Source organism: Salvelinus alpinus, chromosome 1, assembly GCF_045679555.1.
Source record: "Salvelinus alpinus chromosome 1, SLU_Salpinus.1, whole genome shotgun sequence".
Lineage (NCBI taxonomy): Eukaryota > Metazoa > Chordata > Actinopteri > Salmoniformes > Salmonidae > Salvelinus > Salvelinus alpinus.
Window position 1 is genome coordinate 115,250,280 of NC_092086.1, and position 19,357 is coordinate 115,269,636.

The window sequence follows — 19,357 nt, forward strand, 5'->3', positions numbered from 1 at the left end:
GTTGCAGTCATTTCAGTCGCTGTAGTAGCTGACATGTATAGTGTTGAGTCATCCGCATACATAGACACACTGGCTTTACTCAAAGCGAAATGACTTTAGCTTCCCTCCAGGCCTGAGGGCACACACCTTCTAGTAAGCTTAAATTGAAAATATGGTAAATAGGAGTGGCAATATCGTCCTCTATTATCTTCAGTAATTTCCCATCCAAGTTGTGAGACCCGGGTGGCTTGTCATTGTTGATACACAACAATAATTCTTTCACTTCTTCACTATACGGAATTCAAAACTGCAATGGTTGTCTTTCATCATTTGGTCAGATATACTTGGATGTGTAGTGTCAGCGTTTTGTTGCTGGCAAATCATTAAAGTAGTTGGCAATATCAGTGGATTTTGTAATGAATGAGCCATCTGATTCAATGAGTGAAGGAGCAGAGTTTGCCTTTTTGCCCAGAATTTAATTTAAGGAGCTCCGAAGCATTTTTTACCATCATTCTTTATATAATTAATCTTTGTTTCATAGTAAAGTTTCATCTTCTTTGTTATTTAGTTTAGTCACATGATTTCTCACGTTGGCCACGTTTCTCACGTTGGCTTATTTGACGTTTCTTTTGCCTCATCCCTCTCAACCATACCATTTTTCAATTCCTCATCAATTAACAGTTTTTAACAGTTATTTTCTTAATGTTTATTAGTAACTGGAATAAGCAATTTCATAAACGTGTCAAGTGCAGCGTCTAGTTGCTCCTCATTACACACCACGGATCAACAAATATTCTTTACATCAACAACATAAGAATCGCTACAAAACTTATTGTATGACCTCTTATACACTATATTAGACCCAGCCTTTGGAACTTTGGTTTTCCTAGATGTGGCTACTAATCAAATTTATGAAATCAAATATATTTATAAAAGCCTTTCTTACATCAGCTGATATCTCAAAGTGCTGTACAAAAACCCCCAGCCTAAAACCCCAAACAGCAAGCAATGCAGGTGTAGAAGCACGGCTATATACACTATATTGTGATCAGTACATCCAATGGATTTGGATACTACTTTTAAGCAAATTTCTGCAGAATTAGTAAAGATGTGATCAATACATGTTGACGATTTAATTCCTGTGCTGTTTGTAACTACCCTGGTAGGTTGACTGATGACCTGAACCAGGTGGCAGGCACTGGTTACAGTTTGAAGCTTTATCTTGAGTGGGCAGCTTGATGAACGCCAGTCAATATTGTAATCATCCAGCAAATATACCTCTCTGTTGATATTACATACATTATCAAGCATTTCACACGTTATCCAAATACTGACTGTTAAAACTTTGTGGTCTATTGCAGCTTCACACAAGAATGGGCTTTAGGTGAGGCAGATATTACTTCAACAGTATTTAACAAGGGTGCCAATAATTTTGGAGGTAACTGTAAATCATTCCTGACCGGCCTGGACTTCTACGTGCTAGACCACACACACTGTGTTTGTGTGTGTGTGTGTGTGTGTGTGTGTGTGTGTGTGTGTGTGTGTGTGTGTGTGTGTGTGTGTGTGTGTGTGTGTGTGTGTGTGTGTGTGTCAGTAACAACAACCTCTTGTTCCTTCTCCCACTGCGACAACATCTGCAGGTCAGGGATTGGCCTAGTCAGCCATCTCCAGACCCATAGCCAGCCAGACACACAAACACAACCTGGGATAAATGGAGGGAAATCATGCTCCACAAGGAGGGATGTCAAAGGAAGGAAGTGTGTGTGTGTGTGTGTGTGTGTGTGTGTGTGTGTGTGTGTGTGTGTGTGTGTGTGTGTGTGTGTGTGTGTGTGTGTGTGTGTGTGTGTGTGTGTGTGTACAGTATGTTTACATAGTGCATAGTCCCTTCCAGGAAAATATTAAATATAATTATGTAGAGCTAAACAAATACAGTGCCATTTTGCTAATTGGACTACTACTGTATTCAAAGGCTTTACGCAGGGGATGAACCTGTTTGGTGGTGTTAGTAGTCTATTATTGGGAGGGGGACGGGGAAGGGGAGGGGGAGAGGGAGGGTTGAGGAAGGGGAGAAAGGGAGGGGAGAGCAGGAGGGGAGAGGGGGGGATGGGGAGGGGGAGGGAGGGAGGGAGGGAGGGAGGGAGGGAGGGAGGGTGGGGGGGAGGGAGGGAGGGCGGGGGGAGAGGGAGGGAGGGTGGGGGGAGAGGGAGGGAGGAGGGCGGGGGAGGGAGGGCGGGGGAGGTGGAGAGCAGGAGGGGAGAGGGAGGGAGGGTGTGTGTGTGTGTGTGTGTTTGCATAATGCATAGTGCCTTCCAGGAAGACATGAAATAGAATTCTATACAGCTTAAACTACAGTACCATCAACATCTTCATTTGCATGTGGCACAACAGAAATGGAGCAGAGGGTGTATATACTTCATGTACTGTGGTATATTATATACTTATATATACTATATGTACTGTAATGGGGTTGTATATTATATACTTATATATACTATATGTACTGTAATGGGGTGGTATATTATATATATATATATATATATATATATATATATATACTATGTACTGTAATGGGGTGGTATATTATATACTTCTATATATACTATATGTACTGTAATGGGGTGGTATATTATATACTTCTATATATACTGTATGTACTGTAATGGGGTTATATATTATATACTTCTATATATACTTTATGTACTGTAATGGGGTGGTATATTATGTACTTCTATATATACTTTATGTACTGTAATGGGGTGGTATATTATGTACTTCTATATATACTTTATGTACTGTAATGGGGTGGTATATTATGTACTTCTATATATACTTTATGTACTGTAATGGGGTGGTATATTATGTACTTCTATATATACTTTATGTACTGTAATGGGGTGGTATATTATGTACTTCTATATATACTTTATGTACTGTAATGGGGTGGTATATTATGTACTTCTATATATACTTTATGTACTGTAATGGGGTGGTATATTATGTACTTCTATATATACTTTATGTACTGTAATGGAGTGGTATATTATATACACTACCATTCAAAAGTTTGGGGTCACTTAGAAATGTCCTTGTTTTGAAAGAAAAGCACATTTTTTGGTCCATTAAAATAACATCAAATTGATCATAAATACAGTGTAGACATTGTTAATGTTGTAAATGACTATTATAGCTGGAAAAGGCAGATTATTTCATGAAATATCTACATAGGCGTACAGAGACCCATTATCAGCATTATTTGCAGAGTTGCAATGAAAAAGCCATATCTCAGACTGGCCAATAAAAATGTAAGATTAAGATGGGCAAAAGAAGACAGCCTCTTCACTGTTGACATTGAGACTGGTGTTTTGCGGGTACTATTTAATGAAGCTGCCAGTTGAGGACTTGTGAGGGTTCTGTTTCTCAAACTAGACACCCTAATGTACTTGTCCTCTTGCTCAGTTGTGTACCGGGGCCTCCCACTCCTCTTTCTATTCTGGTTAGAGCCAGTTTGCGCTGTTCTGTGAAGAGAGTAGTACCCAGCGTTGTACCACATCTTCAGTTTCTTGGCAATTTCTCGCATGGAATAGCCTTCATTAATCAGAACAAGAATAGGCTGACGAGTTTCAGAAGAAAGTTCTTTGTTTCTGGCCATTTTGAGCCTGTAATCGAACCCACAAATGCTGATGCTCCAGATACTCAACTAGTCTAAAGAAGGCCAGTTTTATTGCTTCTTCAATCAGCACAACAGTTTTAAGCTGTGCTAACATAATTACAAAAGGGTTTTCTAATGATCAATTAGCCTTTTAAAATTATAAACTTGGATTAGCTGACACAACGTGCCATTGGAACACAGGAGTGATGGTTGCTGATAATGGGCCTCTGTACGCCTATGTAGATATTCCATTAACAATGTCTACACTGTATTTCTGATCGATTTGATATTATTTTAATGTACAAAAAAGTTGCTTTTCTTTAAAAAACAAGGACATTTCTAGGTGTCTCCAAACTTTTGAACGGTAGTGTACATCTTTATGTACTGTAATGGGGTGGTATGTTATATACTTCTATATATACAATACGAGTCAAAAGTTTTGACACACCTACTCATTCCAGTGTTTTTCTTTATTTTTACAATTTTCTACATTGTAGAATAATAGTGAAGAGTTCAAAACTATGAAATAACACACATGGAATCATGTAGTGTAGTAACCAAAATGTAGTAACCAAAATTTGTTAAACAAATAAAAATATATTTTATATTTGAAATTCTTCAAAGTAGCCACCCTTTGCCTTGATGACAGCTTTGCACACTCTTGGCTTTCTCTCAACCGGCTTCATGAGGTGGTCACCTGAAACGCTTTTCAATTAACAGGTGTGCCTTCTTAAAAGTGAATTTGTGGAATTTCTTTCCTTCTTAATGCATTTGATCCATCAGATGTGTTGTGAAAAGGTAGGGATGGTATACAGAAGATAGCCCTATTTGGTAAAAGACCAAGTCATTATTATGGCAAGAGCAGCTCAAACTACCAACCTTTAATTATGCTAATTACTTTCAGATAAAGTGGAGAGAACTTAGTACTGGCCCCGTGCCATTTTCAGATGAACTCATTTAACCCAGAGCTATAATTAGAGCTTCTATCTGTGTCAGATTGGACCATGAGAGCCATGTACCTGTTCCTTGCCAGAGGGTATCTCGGTCCAGAGGAGTCTGTACCCCAGCAGGGGCCCGTTGGCGTAGGCCGGGGCGTCCCAGGAGGCCTGGATAGAGGTGGGAGAGATGGACTCTACCTGGAGGTTCTCCACCGGCCCAGGGACCTTCACTGCTGGGACAGGAACACATGATCAGATCAGAACGAGACATCAGACACACAGATTCACACACAAATCATAGATCACACACACACACACACACACACACACACACACACACACACACACACACACACACACACACACACACACACACACACACACACACACACACACACACACACACACACACACACACACACACACACATACACATATAGATACATGGAGAACAGGAGAGATAAACATAAATCCTTTTCCTTCATCACTTTATAAGGCTTTAACCCATTACGGTCTAAACCCATCACTTTATAAGGCTTTAACCCATTACGGTCTAAACCCATCACTTTATAAGGCTTTAAACATCATTACAAATAACTACAGAGTACATTATTAGACATCATCAGAAATGAACACCAGGTCATTACTTGGTGCTCATCTCCTGCATTAGAACACCAGGTCATTACTTGGTGTTCATCTCCTGCATTATAACACCAGGTCATTACTTGGTGTTCATCTCCTGCATTAGAACACCAGGTCATTACTTGGTACTCATCTCCTGCATTAGAACACCAGGTCATTACTTGGTGTTCATCTCCTGCATTTTAACATCAGGTCATTACGTGTTGTCAATGTAATGATAATGGTTTTACCCATTACCCATACCTAACTCTAATGATAATGTCTTTAGGCCTGATTAAAAAACTACATTAACATGCAACTACAGTACAGTACTTACACTGTACCTATACAGTAAAGTTGTGTGTGTGTGTGTGTGTGTGTGTGTGTGTGTGTGTGTGTGTGTGTGTGTGTGTGTGTGTGTGTGTGTGTGTGTGTGTGTGTGTGTGTGTGTGTGTGTGTGTGTGTGTTTACTTACACTCTGGCGGCGTGGTGAGTTTGAGTGTCTCGGATCTCTCTCCTGGGCCGTTGTCGTTGTAGGCCACCACTCTGAAGGAGTAGGTCTCCTCTGGCTTCAGGTTACTGACAGTCAACTGGAGGGTCTCTGGCTCCGACACGTTCACAGACCTCTCCCTGAAACAGCAACAGGCATGTTCACAGACCTCTCCCTGAAACAGCAACAGGCATGTTCACAGACCTCTCCCTGAAACAGCAACAGGCATGTTCACAGATCTCTCCCTGAAACAGCAACAGACACGTTCACAGACCTCTCCCTGAAACAGCAACAGGCATGTTCACAGACCTCTCCCTGAAACAGCAACAGGCATGTTCACAGACCTCTCCCTGAAACAGCAACAGGCATGTTCACAGATCTCTCCCTGAAACAGCAACAGACACGTTCACAGACCTCTCCCTGAAACAGCAACAGGCATGTTCACAGACCTCTCCCTGAAACAGCAACAGACACGTTCACAGACCTCTCCCTGAAACAGCAACAGACATGTTCACAGACCTCTCCCTTAAACAGCAACAGACACGTTCACAGACCTCTCCCTGAAACAGCAATACACACAGGACCCCCCCCCCCCCCCCCCCCCCCCACCCACCCAGGGAACCCACAAACACAGGAATCCCCCCCCCCCCCCCACACACACAGGAAACCCGCACACACAGGAAATCCCCCCCCCCCCCCACACACAGGAAACACACACACACACACACACACACACACACACACACACACACACACACACACACACACACACACACACACAGGAAACCCACACACACACAGGAAACTCACACACACACGCAGGAAACCCACACACACACACAGGAAACCCACACACACACAGGAAACACAGACAGCATCGAGAGACAGTATCAGAATAAAGCACCAAAAATGGCCACAGACGTCCTTTCCAAAATGCCATCCAATCCACGTAATCCTTACTCCAAAAACCGTAATCCCTACTCCAAAAACCGTAATCCCTACTCCAAAAACCGTAATCCCTACTCCAAAAACCGCAATCCCTACTCCAAAAACCGTAATCCCTACTCCAAAAACCGTAATCCCTACTCCAAAAACCGTAATCCCTACTCTAAAAACCGTAATCCCTACTCTAAAAACCGTAATCCCTACTCTAAAAACCGTAATCCCTACTCCAAAAACCGTAATCCCTACTCCAAAAACCGTAATCCAAGGGGATTTCAGCACTTCTTCATCACCCCACTGACTAGATGGCCCTGAAATATACTTATAAATGACTCCACACAGACTCGTGGACAATATATATATATATATATTTACCTAATAAAATAACCATTCACCAAATGTTCAGATTCAATGGAGAAAAAAAAATCTGACTTCATACACAGTTGGAGAAGAAACTGTCTGATATGATTTGGCCTAAATGGAACCCTATTCCCTATATAGTGCACTACTTTAGTCCAGAGCCCTATGGAACCCTATTCCCTATATAGTACACAACTTTAGACCAGAGCCTTATGGAACCCTATTCCCTATATAGTGTGGTATTTCACCGTACCTGTTGACCAGGTCGTATTTCACCGTACCTGTTGCCCGTGTTGTATTTTACCGTACCTGTTGACCAGGTCGTATTTAACCGTACCTGTTGCCCGTGTTGTATTTTACCGTACCTGTTGACCAGGTCGTATTTAACCGTACCTGTTGACCGTGTCCTGGGAGTAGTAGATGCCGTAGGTTTGGACAGTTCCTCTGGTCTCCTGTGGGGGGCGCCAGCTGAGGCGGACAAAACGGCTGGACACTAGGACAGGGGCCACGTCACGGGGAGCAGAGGGGAGGAGGACACCTGAGCTGGGGACAACTGGTGGGGGAGGAGAGGAGTAAGTCAGAGAAGTAGGGGACTCAGGGCTAGGGACCTGAGGAGCTGGTGTTGGGCTGGCTACTAGTTCTAGGTGGGTATGTTAGTTATTTAGGAAGGAGGGAGGGAGGGAGGTCAAGGGGAAAGAGGAAGGGCGGGAGGGAGGGAGGGAGGTAGGAAGGAAGGAAGGAAGGAAGGAAGGGAGGTGGGAGGGAGGGAGGGAGGGAGGGCAGGGAGAAGGAGGAAGGGAGGTCAGGGGGAAAGAGGAAGGGCGGGAGGGAGGGAGGGAGGGAGGGAGGGAGGGAGGGAGGAAGGAAGGAAGGAAGGAAGGAAGGGAGGGCAGGAAGGAAGGAAGGTGGGAGGGAGGGAGGGATTTAATAAAACAACAGGAGCATGACCAATGGAATGAGAAGAAAAGGAAAGAAAGGAAGACCGTGAAGAAAAGAAGATCACAGACAAGAAAAGGGAATCAGTATTCTCAGTTATAGATAGATCATTGCAGTGCAGTAGAAGTGTCATACAGAAGCAGAGAGAGAGAGAGAGACAGAGAGAGAGTGAGAGAGAGAGACAGAGAGAGACAGAGAGAGACAGAGAGAGAGAGAGACAGACAGAGACAGAGAGAGCGAGAGAGAGAGAGAGAGAGAGAGCGAGAGAGAGAGAGAGAGAGAGAGAGAGAGAGAGAGAGAGAGAGAGAGAGAGAGAGAGAGAGAGAGAGACAGAGAGAGAGAGAGAGAGAGAGAGAGAGAGAGAGAGAGAGAGAGCGAGAGAGAGCGAGAGAGCGAGAGAGAGAGAGAGAGAATGTTTACAGATAAGTATCTTCATTTTTGGCAGTGGTTATAGCATTGTATGCTTGTGACAAGATGCATGGATGGATCTGAAGTCATGTATGTTCAAGGGACGAGATCGGACAAGTTCAGAGAGCCGTGCCATCATGTTTGTTTGACATCAATGCATTACTGTGTCAAAACATGGTATCGGACAGGGATAAATGGCCTAACAAATTGTCCTAACATGGCCTAACCATAACCAACATATTTTATCCCTGTAGAGGACAAATGAGTAGCGTGAATCCATCAACACTGGGATCTCTGAATACTGTGGTTAGACAGACTACGAATCAGCCCATGACAGTACCCATTCTCTATCAAATCAAATCACATGTTATTGGTCACATACACATATATTTAGCAGATGTTATTGGTCACATACACATATATTTAGCAGATGTTATTGCGGGTGTAGCGACATGCTTGTGTTCCTAGCGCCAACAGTGCAGTAATATCTAAATATTCACAACAATACTCACAAATCTTTTTTTAAGAAATATATAAATATTAGGACGAGCAATGTCAGAGTGTCATTGACTAAAATACAGTAGAATAGAAAACAGTATATACATATGAGATGAGTAAAGCAGTATGTAAACATTATTAAAGTGATTAGTGTTCCATTATTATGTGGCCAGTGATTCCATGTCTATGTATAGAGGGCAGCAGCCTCTAAGGTGCAGGGTTGAGTAACCGGGTGGTAGCCGGTTAGCGATGGCTATTTAACAGTCTGATGGCCTTGAGATAGAAGCTGTTTTTCAGTCTCTCGGTCCCAGCTTTGATGCACCTGTACTGACCTCGCCTTCTGGATGGTAGCGGGGTGAACAGGCAGTGGCTCGGGTGGTTGTTGTCCTTGATGATCTTTTTGGCCTTCCTGTGACATCGGGTGGTGTAGATGTCCCGGAGGGCAGGTAGTTTGCCCCCGGTGATGCGTTGTGCAGACCTCACTACCCTCCGGAGAGCCCTGCGGTTGCGGGCGGTGTAATTACAGTACCAGGCGGTAATACAGCCTGACAGGATTGTGCATCTGTAAAATGTTGTGAGGGTCTTAGGGCCCAAGACAATTTTTTCATCCTCCTGAGGTTGAAAGGTGATATTGCGCCTTCTTCACCACATTGTCTGTGTGGGTGGACCATTTCAGATTGTCCGTGATGTGTAAGCAGAGAAACTTGAAGCTTTCCACCTTCTCCACTGCGGTCCCGTCGATTTGGATAGGGGGGTGCTCCCTCTGCTGTTTCCTGAAGTCCACGATCAGCTCCTTGGTTTTGTTGACGTTGAGGGAGAAGTTATTTTTCTAAATGGTGTGCTGTGCTGTGCTGTGCTGTGCTAGTTAGTCTCCGTCTGTAGGACTGAGGCAGGGAGCTCATATATTTTTCTCACCTCTGATAATGCTCTGATGCAGAAATAGTCATGTCACACAAACACACACGCACACGCACACGCACACACGCACACACACACACACACACACACACACACACACACACACACACACACACACACACACACACACACACACACACACACACACACACACACACACACACGGACACGCACACACACCAGCCTCACAGCCTAACACACATCGTCACCAGAGAATGAGTGTTGTGGCCAAACTAATCCTGTTAACTCACTGAAGAACGGTGGACACTGTCTTCATGGAAAATATCTCTGGAAAGATCACTACTTGGCAATTCCTTAAGGATATATGTGTCAAATTAAATTGAGATTTTCAACGGACACCGGACACATCTACTTATTATGGGAGGATATTGCCTTTCATTAAGGTGCTCGGACAAATCTGATGTATCTGTCCAAACGCCCTCTAAATAAAGGTCAAGGGTCAGGGGTTCATCATGTGGATATTCTTTAAGGTCAGGGGTTCATCCTGTGGATATTCTTTAAGGTCAGGGGTCAGGGGGTAATCCTGTGGATATTCTTTAAGGTCAGGGGTTCATCCTGTGGATATTCTTTAAGGTCAGGGGTCAGGGGTTCATCCTGTGGATATTCTTTAAGGTCAGGGGTCAGGGGTTCATCCTGTGGATATTCTTTAAGGTCAGGGGTCAGGGGTTCATCCTGTGGATATTCTTTAAGGTCAGGGGTTCATCCTGTGGATATTCTTTAAGGTCAGGGGTCAGGGGTTCATCCTGTGGATATTCTTTAAGGTCAGGGGTCAGGGGTTCATCCTGTGGATATTCTTTAAGGTCAGGGGTCAGGGGGTCATCCTGTGGATATTCTTTAAGGTCAGGGGTCAGGGGGTCATCATGTGGATATTCTTTAAGGTCAGGGGTTCATCCTGTGGATATTCTTTAAGGTCAAGGGTCAGGGGTTCATCCTGTGGATATTCTTTAAGGTCAGGGGTTCATCCTGTGGATATTCTTTAAGGTCAGGGGTCAGGGGTTCATCATGTGGATATTCTTTAAGGTCAGGGGTCAGGGGTTCATCCTGTGGATATTCTTTAAGGTCAGGGGTCAGGGGTTCATCATGTGGATATTCTTTAAGGTCAGGGGTCAGGGGTTCATCCTGTGGATATTCTTTAAGGTCAGGGGTCAGGGGTTCATCCTGTGGATATTCTTTAAGGTCAGGGGTCAGGGGTTCATCATGTGGATATTCTTTAAGGTCAGGGGTCAGGGGGTCATTCTGTGGATATTCTTTAAATGCTTTGTCTTGTACAGTACAATACGTCAATACTCTGCTACAGCTGCTAGAGCGCTAGACTTGCTTCCCAAACGGCACCCTATTGCCTTTATAGTGGACTACTTTTTGACCAGGGCCCATAGTGAACTATGTACGTGGGGGATAGCATTCAATTTGGGATACACTCCTAGACCGCTCCACTGCACTGAAACCCCACACATAACACTTTGGGAGTAGCCCCATTAGCCTTCTCTGTTGGGAAGGGGGGAGGAAGGCCAAGCCCTAAATCTCACCCTATTATATACATAGGGCAATACTTTTGACCATGGCCCATGTAGCACTATGTAGAGAATAGAGTGCCATTTGGAACGGAGACGAAGAGGGTAGAGGGGGTGTGCTGTCAAAGGCTTAATCCATTTTCGGGTTTTTAAAGCGCTGCACGGAGAAAGTCAATTTTTCAGACCTGCCATCTGCAAAGACTTTCAAGCCATTGGTAAAAGCCAATAGACAAGGTGTACGGCAACGGAGGGCGCAGCACACACACACAACGGGTGATACTAAGTACAGAAATAAGTACATTTATAGAGTATGAATCACTGCACTTACAGACACGTTGAGAGAAATCTACATGAACGCTGCCTTGTTAAGTCTACATGTACCCTGCCTTGTTAAGTCATGTACCCTGCCTTGTTAAGTCATATACCCTGCCTTGTTAAGTCTACATGTACCCTGCCTTGTTAAGTCTACATGTACCCTGCCTTGTTAAGTCTACATGTACCCTGCCTTGTTAAGTCTACATGTACCCTGCCTTGTTAAGTCTACATGTACCCTGCCTTGTTAAGTCTACATGTACCCTGCCTTGTTAAGTCATGTACCCTGCCTTGTTAAGTCATGTACCCTGCCTTGTTAAGTCTACATGTACCCTGCCTTGTTAAGTCTACATATACCCTGCCTTGTTAAGTCTACATGTACCCTGCCTTGTTAAGTCTACATGTACCCTGCCTTGTTAAGTCATGTACCCTGCCTTGTTAAGTCATGTACCCTGCCTTGTTAAGTCATATACCCTGCCTTGTTAAGTCTACATGTACCGTGCCTTGTTAAGTCTACATATACCCTGCCTTGTTAAGTCTAAATGTACCCTGCCTTGTTAAGTCTACATGTACCCTGCCTTGTTAAGTCTACATGTACCCTGCCTTGTTAAGTCTACATGTACCCTGCCTTGTTAAGTCTACATGTACCCTGCCTTGTTAAGTCTACATGTACCCTGCCTTGTTAAGTCTACATGTACCCTGCCTTGTTAAGTCTACATGTACCCTGCCTTGTTAAGTCTGCATGTACCCTGCCTTGTTAAGTCTACATGTACCCTGCCTTGTTAAGTCTACATGTACCCTGCCTTGTTAAGTCTACATGTACCCTGCCTTGTTAAGTCTACATGTACCCTGCCTTGTTAAGTCTACATGTATCCTGCCTTGTTAAGTCTACATGTACCCTGACTCGTTAAGTCTACATGTACCCTGCCTTGTTAAGTCATGTACCCTGCCTTGTTAAGTCATGTACCCTGCCTTGTTAAGTCATATACACTGCCTTGTTAAGTCTACATGTACCCTGCCTTGTTAAGTCTACATGTACCCTGCCTTGTTAAGTCATGTACCCTGCCTTGTTAAGTCATATACCCTGCCTTGTTAAGTCTACATGTACCCTGCCTTGTTAAGTCATATACCCTGCCTTGTTAAGTCTACATATACCCTAACTTGTTAAGTTACATGTACCCTGCCTTGTTAAGTCTACATGTACCCTGCGTTGTTAAGTCTACATGTACCCTGCCTTGTTAATTCTACATGTACCCTTGCCTTGTTAAGTCTACATGTACCCTGCCTTGTTAAGTCATGTACCCTGCCTTGTTAAGTCATGTACCCTGCCTTGTTAAGTCATATACACTGCCTTGTTAAGTCTACATGTACCCTGCCTTGTTAAGTCTACATGTACCCTGCCTTGTTAAGTCATGTACCCTGCCTTGTTAAGTCATATACCCTGCCTTGTTAAGTCTACATGTACCCTGCCTTGTTAAGTCATATACCCTGCCTTGTTAAGTCTACATATACCCTAACTTGTTAAGTTACATGTACCCTGCCTTGTTAAGTCTACATGTACCCTGCGTTGTTAAGTCTACATGTACCCTGCCTTGTTAATTCTACATGTACCCTTGCCTTGTTAAGTCTACATGTACCCTGCCTTGTTAAGTCTACATGTACCCTGCCTTGTTAAGTCATATACCCTGCCTTGTTAAGTCTACATGTACCCTGCCTTGTTAAGTCTACATATACCCTGCCTTGTTAAGTCTACATGTACCCTGCCTTGTTAAGTCTACATGTACCCTGCCTTGTTAAGTCTACATGTACCCTGCCTTGTTAAGTCTACATGTACCCTGCCTTGTTAAGTCTACATGTACCCTGCCTTGTTAAGTCTACATGTACCCTGCCTTGTTAAGTCATGTACCCTGCCTTGTTAAGTCATGTACCCTGCCTTGTTAAGTCTACATATACCCTGCCTTGTTAAGTCTACATGTACCGTGCCTTGTTAAGTCTACATATACCCTGCCTTGTTAAGTCTACATGTACCCTGCATTGTTAAGTCTACATGTACCCTGCCTTGTTAAGTCTACATGTACCCTGCCTTGTTAAGTCTACATGTACCCTGCCTTGTTAAGTCTACATGTACCCTGCCTTGTTAAGTCTACATGTACCCTGCCTTGTTAAGTCTACATGTACCCTGCCTTGTTAGGTCTACATGTACCCTGCCTTGTTAAGTCATGTACCCTGCCTTGTTAAGTCTACATGTACCCTGCCTTGTTAAGTCTGCATGTACCCTGCCTTGTTAAGTCTACATGTACCCTGCCTTGTTAAGTCTACATGTACCCTGCCTTGTTAAGTCTACATGTACCCTGCCTTGTTAAGTCTACATGTACCCTGCCTTGTTAAGTCTACATGTATCCTGCCTTGTTAAGTCTACATGTACCCTGACTCGTTAAGTCTACATGTACCCTGCCTTGTTAAGTCATGTACCCTGCCTTGTTAAGTCATGTACCCTGCCTTGTTAAGTCATATACCCTGCCTTGTTAAGTCTACATGTACCCTGCCTTGTTAAGTCTACATGTACCCTGCCTTGTTAAGTCATGTACCCTGCCTTGTTAAGTCATATACCCTGCCTTGTTAAGTCATGTACCCTGCCTTGTTAAGTCATGTACCCTGCCTTGTTAAGTCATATACCCTGCCTTGTTAAGTCTACATGTACCCTGCCTTGTTAAGTCTACATGTACCCTGCCTTGTTAAGTCATATACCCTGCCTTGTTAAGTCTACATATACCCTGCCTTGTTAAGTCTACATGTACCCTGCCTTGTTAAGTCTACATGTACCCTGCCTTGTTAAGTCTACATGTACCCTGCCTTGTTAATTCTACATGTACCCTGCCTTGTTAAGTCTACATGTACCCTGCCTTGTTAAGTCTACATGTACCCTGCCTTGTTAAGTCATATACCCTGCCTTGTTAAGTCTACATGTACCCTGCCTTGTTAAGTCTACATATACCCTGCCTTGTTAAGTCTACATGTACCCTGCCTTGTTAAGTCTACATGTACCCTGCCTTGTTAAGTCTACATGTACCCTGCCTTGTTAAGTCTACATGTACCCTGCCTTGTTAAGTCTACATGTACCCTGCCTTGTTAAGTCTACATGTACCCTGCCTTGTTAAGTCTACATGTACCCTGCCTTGTTAAGTCTACATGTACCCTGCCTTGTTAAGTCTACATGTACCCTGCCTTGTTAAGTCTACACGTACCCTGCCTTGTTAAGTCATGTACCCTGCCTTGTTAAGTCATATACCCTGCCTTGTTAAGTCTACATGTACCCTGCCTTGTTAAGTCTACATGTACCCTGCCTTGTTAAGTCTACATGTACCCTGCCTTGTTAAGTCTGCATGTACCCTGCCTTGTTAAGTCTACATGTACCCTGCCTTGTTAAGTCTACATGTATCCTGCCTTGTTAAGTCTACATGTACCCTGACTCGTTAAGTCTACATGTACCCTGCCTTGTTAAGTCATGTACCCTGCCTTGTTAAGTCATGTACCCTGCCTTGTTAACTCATATACCCTGCCTTGTTAAGTCTACATGTACCCTGCCTTGTTAAGTCTACATGTACCCTGCCTTGTTAAGTCATGTACCCTGCCTTGTTAAGTCATGTACCCTGCCTTGTTAAGTCATGTACCCTGCCTTGTTAAGTCATGTACCCTGCCTTGTTAAGTCATATACCCTGCCTTGTTAAGTCTACATGTACCCTGCCTTGTTAAGTCTACATGTACCCTGCCTTGTTAAGTCATATACCCTGCCTTGTTAAGTCTACATATACCCTGCCTTGTTAAGTCTACATGTACCCTGCCTTGTTAAGTCTACATGTACCCTGCCTTGTTAAGTCTACATGTACCCTGCCTTGTTAATTCTACATGTACCCTGCCTTGTTAAGTCTACATGTACCCTGCCTTGTTAAGTCTACATGTACCCTGCCTTGTTAAGTCATATACCCTGCCTTGTTAAGTCTACATGTACCCTGCCTTGTTAAGTCTACATATACCCTGCCTTGTTAAGTCTACATGTACCCTGCCTTGTTAAGTCTACATGTACCCTGCCTTGTTAAGTCTACATGTACCCTGCCTTGTTAAGTCTACATGTACCCTGCCTTGTTAAGTCTACATGTACCCTGCCTTGTTAAGTCTACATGTACCCTGCCTTGTTAAGTCTACGTGTACCCTGCCTTGTTAAGTCTACATGTACCCTGCCTTGTTAAGTCTACATGTACCCTGCCTTGTTAAGTCTACACGTACCCTGCCTTGTTAAGTCATGTACCCTGCCTTGTTAAGTCATATACCCTGCCTTGTTAAGTCTACATGTACCCTGCCTTGTTAAGTCTACATGTACCCTGCCTTGTTAAGTCTACATGTACCCTGCCTTGTTAAGTCTACATGTACCCTGCCTTGTTAAGTCTACATGTACCCTGCCTTGTTAAGTCTACATGTACCCTGCCTTGTTAAGTCTACATGTACCCTGCCTTGTTAAGTCTACATGTACCCTGCCTTGTTAAGTCTACATGTACCCTGCCTTGTTAAGTCTACATATACCCTGCCTTGTTAAGTCTACATGTACCCTGCCTTGTTAAGTCTACATATACCCTAACTTGTTAAGTTACATGTACCCTGCCTTGTTAAGTCTACATGTACCCTGCGTTGTTAAGTCTACATGTACCCTGCCTTGTTAATTCTACATGTACCCTTGCCTTGTTAAGTCTACATGTACCCTGCCTTGTTAAGTCTACATGTACCCTGCCTTGTTAAGTCATATACCCTGCCTTGTTAAGTCTACATGTACCCTGCCTTGTTAAGTCTACATATACCCTGCCTTGTTAAGTCTACATGTACCCTGCCTTGTTAAGTCTACATGTACCCTGCCTTGTTAAGTCTACATGTACCCTGCCTTGTTAAGTCTACATGTACCCTGCCTTGTTAAGTCTACATGTACCCTGCCTTGTTAAGTCTACATGTACCCTGCCTTGTTAAGTCTACATGTACCCTGCCTTGTTAAGTCATGTACCCTGCCTTGTTAAGTCATGTACCCTGCCTTGTTAAGTCTACATATACCCTGCCTTGTTAAGTCTACATGTACCGTGCCTTGTAAAGTCTACATATACCCTGCCTTGTTAAGTCTACATGTACCCTGCCTTGTTAAGTCTACATGTACCCTGCCTTGTTAAGTCTACATGTACCCTGCCTTGTTAAGTCTACATGTACCCTGCCTTGTTAAGTCTACATGTACCCTGCCTTGTTAAGTCTACATATACCCTAACTTGTTAAGTTACATGTACCCTGCCTTGTTAAGTCTACATGTACCCTGCGTTGTTAAGTCTACATGTACCCTGCCTTGTTAATTCTACATGTACCCTTGCCTTGTTAAGTCTACATGTACCCTGCCTTGTTAAGTCTACATGTACCCTGCCTTGTTAAGTCATATACCCTGCCTTGTTAAGTCTACATGTACCCTGCCTTGTTAAGTCTACATATACCCTGCCTTGTTAAGTCTACATGTACCCTGCCTTGTTAAGTCTACATGTACCCTGCCTTGTTAAGTCTACATGTACCCTGCCTTGTTAAGTCTACATGTACCCTGCCTTGTTAAGTCTACATGTACCCTGCCTTGTTAAGTCTACATGTACCCTGCCTTGTTAAGTCTACATGTACCCTGCCTTGTTAAGTCATGTACCCTGCCTTGTTAAGTCATGTACCCTGCCTTGTTAAGTCTACATATACCCTGCCTTGTTAAGTCTACATGTACCGTGCCTTGTTAAGTCTACATATACCCTGCCTTGTTAAGTCTACATGTACCCTGCCTTGTTAAGTCTACATGTACCCTGCCTTGTTAAGTCTACATGTACCCTGCCTTGTTAAGTCTACATGTACCCTGCCTTGTTAAGTCTACATGTACCCTGCCTTGTTAAGTCTACATGTACCCTGCCTTGTTAAGTCTACATGTACCCTGCCTTGTTAAGTCTACATGTACCCTGCCTTGTTAAGTCATGTACCCTGCCTTGTTAAGTCTACATGTACCCTGCCTTGTTAAGTCTGCATGTACCCTGCCTTGTTAAGTCTACATGTACCCTGCCTTGTTAAGTCTACATGTACCCTGCCTTGTTAAGTCTACATGTACCCTGCCTTGTTAAGTCTACATGTACCCTGCCTTGTTAAGTCTACATGTATCCTGCCTTGTTAAGTCTACATGTACCCTGACTCGTTAAGTCTACATGTACCCTGCCTTGTTAAGTCATGTACCCTGCCTTGTTAAGTCATGTACCCTGCCTTGTTAACTCATATACCCTGCCTTGTTAAGTCTACATGTACCCTGCCTTGTTAAGTCTACATGTACCCTGCCTTGTTAAGTCATGTACCCTGCCTTGTTAAGTCATGTACCCTGCCTTGTTAAGTCATGTACCCTGCCTTGTTAAGTCATGTACCCTGCCTTGTTAAGTCATATACCCTGCCTTGTTAAGTCTACATGTACCCTGCCTTGTTAAGTCTACATGTACCCTGCCTTGTTAAGTCATATACCCTGCCTTGTTAAGTCTACATATACCCTGCCTTGTTAAGTCTACATGTACCCTGCCTTGTTAAGTCTACATGTACCCTGCCTTGTTAAGTCTACATGTACCCTGCCTTGTTAATTCTACATGTACCCTGCCTTGTTAAGTCTACATGTACCCTGCCTTGTTAAGTCTACATGTACCCTGCCTTGTTAAGTCATATACCCTGCCTTGTTAAGTCTACATGTACCCTGCCTTGTTAAGTCTACATATACCCTGCCTTGTTAAGTCTACATGTACCCTGCCTTGTTAAGTCTACATGTACCCTGCCTTGTTAAGTCTACATGTACCCTGCCTTGTTAAGTCTACATGTACCCTGCCTTGTTAAGTCTACATGTACCCTGCCTTGTTAAGTCTACATGTACCCTGCCTTGTTAAGTCTACGTGTACCCTGCCTTGTTAAGTCTACATGTACCCTGCCTTGTTAAGTCTACATGTACCCTGCCTTGTTAAGTCTACACGTACCCTGCCTTGTTAAGTCATGTACCCTGCCTTGTTAAGTCATATACCCTGCCTTGTTAAGTCTACATGTACCCTGCCTTGTTAAGTCTACATGTACCCTGCCTTGTTAAGTCTACATGTACCCTGCCTTGTTAAGTCTACATGTACCCTGCCTTGTTAAGTCTACATGTACCCTGCCTTGTTAAGTCTACATGTACCCTGCCTTGTTAAGTCTACATGTACCCTGCCTTGTTAAGTCTACATGTACCCTGCCTTGTTAAGTCTACATGTACCCTGCCTTGTTAAGTCTACATATACCCTGCCTTGTTAAGTCTACATGTACCCTGCCTTGTTAAGTCTACATATACCCTAACTTGTTAAGTTACATGTACCCTGCCTTGTTAAGTCTACATGTACCCTGCGTTGTTAAGTCTACATGTACCCTGCCTTGTTAATTCTACATGTACCCTTGCCTTGTTAAGTCTACATGTACCCTGCCTTGTTAAGTCTACATGTACCCTGCCTTGTTAAGTCATATACCCTGCCTTGTTAAGTCTACATGTACCCTGCCTTGTTAAGTCTACATATACCCTGCCTTGTTAAGTCTACATGTACCCTGCCTTGTTAAGTCTACATGTACCCTGCCTTGTTAAGTCTACATGTACCCTGCCTTGTTAAGTCTACATGTACCCTGCCTTGTTAAGTCTACATGTACCCTGCCTTGTTAAGTCTACATGTACCCTGCC

At 43.6% G+C, this 19,357-nt stretch overlaps 1 protein-coding gene across 1 annotated transcript in view; it reads right to left on the reverse strand.

The window, feature by feature from the left end:
* Window positions 1–19,357, reverse strand: part of LOC139539417 (netrin receptor DCC-like) — a 622,169-nt gene that overhangs the window by 233,209 nt on the left and 369,603 nt on the right. The window contains exons 8-10 of the mRNA XM_071342360.1: window positions 7,373–7,532; window positions 5,663–5,817; window positions 4,648–4,796 (exon numbers count right to left, since the gene is read on the reverse strand). Coding sequence (XP_071198461.1) covers window positions 4,648–4,796; window positions 5,663–5,817; window positions 7,373–7,532 — 464 coding nt within the window. The remainder of the gene's footprint in view (window positions 1–4,647; window positions 4,797–5,662; window positions 5,818–7,372; window positions 7,533–19,357) is intronic.